Source organism: Chelon labrosus, assembly GCF_963514085.1.
Source record: "Chelon labrosus genome assembly, chromosome: 1".
NCBI classification, from domain to species: domain Eukaryota; kingdom Metazoa; phylum Chordata; class Actinopteri; order Mugiliformes; family Mugilidae; genus Chelon; species Chelon labrosus.
The window spans coordinates 26,818,171-26,821,742 of record NC_140337.1 but is presented as its reverse complement, the minus strand read 5'-3'; the positions used below and the strand labels follow the sequence as shown (position 1 = coordinate 26,821,742).

Genomic DNA, 3,572 nt, shown 5'->3' with positions numbered 1-3,572 from the left:
GCATTTTATACATAGTCCTTAATGTTCAGCAAGGACTCAAAACCTCTTTCATGGACAGATGTGAGATATTCCTTGTGTTCTCTGATAATTCTTTGTGTGGACTCCCATTAATTGTTTTATCTTGTATTTCACAAGCTGAGAGCCTAAAGTGGTGGGGGCTGGGTCTCCATGTTGGTGGCATTTCCTTCACTGCATACCCCCTGTTTAATTGTTTGGGGTGACCCTTCCCTGAGATACTTCCTCTCCACCAGTAAGCCTCATCTCTGAACCATCTCTTAGTGTGGATGTGACAATCTGATCTTTTTAATATTTTATGTCAAAAACAGTTTTCATTGGTGGAACCTTGCCTCCTGCCTGTTTGCATAATGAACCTAGGGTGGTGCCGGATTGTTCCATTTCAACTAGGGTAGAAAACCTTAGCTCCACCACCAGTAATCCCATCACCCCCTTGCTGCACATAAGTATTCGCATTGATAAGAGAGACAACACAGGTTGCTTTGGAAACTGTTGTCAACTCCAAAGCAACGAGGGAAACCGCTTGCTTGCTTGTTGCCTGAAAATGCCAGAGCGTCACACCGACCCAGTGCTTTATTACCCTCACAACAGCTCAAAGAGGGGTGACAAAAGGTAGCACAGAAACGTGAATCACAACCTCCACGTCCACTGTCTGTGTCCCCATTCACACAACACAAGCAGCAGAATGCCATACTCGGATATTCTGGGCATGAAGCAGGACCACAGAAGTGGTCATCTCCAGATGTTCTGGAGAGGCTGCAGGATAGAAAAGGTGTTACCGTATTGAAGACCACAAAAAAAAAAACATTCAAACATAAGCTGCTGCCTTCCTGCAGAACTTACATTTAGGTTAGTTTTTTGTTCCGTAGTTCTGCCTTGCTTTTGTTTGTTCTTTGTCACATTTGACTTCAGACACTTCTTTTTCACACCCCACCTTAATGTCTCTATGTCACCTTGACACTGGCAGAGTTCTCTTGAACCACAAACAAAGGCCCAACTCCTTTTGCGCAATGACACAGGAAAAGGAAGTGAAACAACCAGCTTCTATTTAGTTCACAGTTTGCTATTTCAGGCGCAAGACTGATGAGAGACGACTCTGGAAGTAGAAGAGCCCAAACGAACGGACTCAATATCACATCTCTACCAGATTCAGAGAATGACAGTAAGTGTTTCCTCCTCTCTTTTTTCTTCTCTTGACGAATCACGCAGCAAACATGACTTTAACTAGTTGCTGCCAGTACGTTCTGGCCATGCTGCTCACTGGTTTGTTTAAACTGCAGATTGGACTCTCATCATTTGGTGCCCTCAAAACTAAAATCATTTATTTGCTTCTCTGTTGTTAGGACGTTGAGGACAGTTGGTGAACCGTGGCAGCTCTTTAGTTGACTTTTACCAGTATTAGCTGGTGCCCTGTTTAGATTTTGGTAAAGCTATTTTTTTATTATTATTCTTTCAGATTTGTAATACTATTTTATTGTTATATTTGTTTTGTGCAAATTGATTAATTAATTAAGATGAAAGTGAATCAGATTCTCTTCTCTCTACTGTATCTGCTTGATACTCAGAGATTGTTGTTGTTACTGTCCTTAAGTCCCTCGATTTCCCCCAAGAGGATGTAACACTGCCGTTGATTGTGACCTTCAGAATGGAGGAAGAGACAAGAGCTAACACACAGTTGTTAGAAACAAAACTTTAATGTCTTTTCTCTCTGAAGAGCTTCAGAGTCGTTGTAAGTCGACTGCTGGAGACTTTGTTTGTTGAGGAAAACAGACTCAACCATAAATCTGCACACATAAATCTGAGTACAAAACACAACACCCGCAGTACACAATGTTCACCCTGTAACAGTGAAGTGGTGTGACGTGAACCTTGTGGTTTCTCTTTAGTTTATCACATGAAAGTGGCGCCACCTTGTGACAAGACAGAGCAGTGGCTTGTCTTTGTTGTATTTGCAGAGAGTGACCTTTGACCTCATGTGTTCATGACTCTTCACCTCTGTCTCCTCTCACAGGGAGAAGATGATCTGCAGGATCCTGCTGCTCATCATCCTCAACTCATGTGTCTGTGGTCAGTTTAGAAATTGACTTGATGAAGTCCAAATCAATTGTCAGTCTTCAATGATGGAGTTGAAAGACTCCCATGTTCCAGTTCTCAGTGTGTCTGCTCCTCTCTTTCTCTCTCTGTCTCCTCAGCAGCAACATTTGAAGTGAATGTGACACAGAGCTCCTATCAGGCAGAGGAGAACCACAACATCACCCTGGAGTGGACCTTCACCACCAAACCTGACATGTCTTTCACTTCACTTGACATCCTCTGTTACATGAGAACTGATAAGAAAGTCTCTGTCCTGTATCGTCTCCATGAAGGTGTTGAGGCGTCAGAGTCTCAGGATGAACAGTTTTCAGAACGAGTCCAGGGAGACAAAGACGTCCTCAGAGAAGGACGAATCAGACTTCATGTGTCCAGACTCAGGACTGATGACTCTGGTCTGTACCAGTGTGACGTGAACACAGATTATGGCTTCAGGTGGGGCAGATGTGAACTCAACGTCTCTGGTAAGTTGATAAAGTAGAAGTTACTAGAAGTCCTTTTTAAAGATGCTGACTGATTTTTGAGACATGAAAAAGTGTCAACTAATATTTTGATGTTCTTTCCAGCAGCTGCTGATCAGCCTCAAACTCAGAGACCAACGTTGAGTCCAGGACCAGAGACTGGTGGAAGGAGGAGACTGAATGATGGACTAACAACAGTAGCAGCCTTAATAGGGGCAGCATTAGCTCTACTGTCTGTCTGTGTTTTGGTTTGTTGTCAGAAACCAAGAAAAGAGGAAAACATAGACGTGTAAAACCTAAGACACAAAACCATCAGACTCCAAGACTTCTCCTTCAACGTCACTTACTTATTTATGTTTTTCATTGTTAAATAATGTTCCTGTAACTCTGAATCAGAGTTTAAATGATTTCTTACAGCATTAATAACTGGTGTCAGTGTAAATGATTCTTCTAAAGTCTCTTTATATTTAGTCCAAAGACTCTAAACTGTCTCCAGCTCCTCTTCTTCTACTCGTCATGTTTCTCCATCTAAAGCTCCATCCAGATGTTTTCATTAGTCTGCTCCTCTTCTTTGTGTGTTTCATCATGAAATAACTGTGTTCTTCTACAGTGTTCTTGTTCAGTGTTCTTGATCTAGTCGTGTTAGTAGAGTGAACTAGAAAATTCCCGCGGGAAATTTTGAGAGTGCCGAGTGGGCTGTTGCCGGGGTTCTGTATTGAAAAAGCACACCTCAAATAGCCACAAATGTTAGCAATTAGCATGTCTTTACATGCAGTCAAGCATTAGCCGCTAATGTTAGCAATTAGCATGTCTTTACTACCACGAGCGGCTAGCGCGCTAGCTACTCATGGCAGTAAAGCATTAACCACAAATGTTAGCAATTAGCATGCCTTTACTACCATGAGCAGCTAGCATGCTGGCTGCTCTTGGTAGTAAAGCATTAGCCACTAATGTTAGCAATTAGCATGTCTTTACTAAGTAGCATGTGTTTACTACCATGAGAAG

The 3,572-nt window shown here is 42.3% G+C and overlaps 1 protein-coding gene across 1 annotated transcript; it reads left to right on the top strand.

Annotated features, from left to right (window-relative positions):
• The first annotated feature begins 2,030 nt into the window (after positions 1–2,030).
• On the top strand, positions 2,031–3,333 carry LOC311509010 (uncharacterized protein). The gene is made up of 3 exons (XM_084574023.1): positions 2,031–2,082; positions 2,208–2,570; positions 2,673–3,333. The coding sequence occupies exons 1-3, from the start codon at positions 2,034–2,036 to the stop codon at positions 2,858–2,860; spliced, it is 600 nt and encodes a 199-aa protein (XP_084430149.1). The 5' UTR covers positions 2,031–2,033; the 3' UTR covers positions 2,861–3,333.
• The last annotated feature ends 239 nt before the right edge of the window (positions 3,334–3,572 follow it).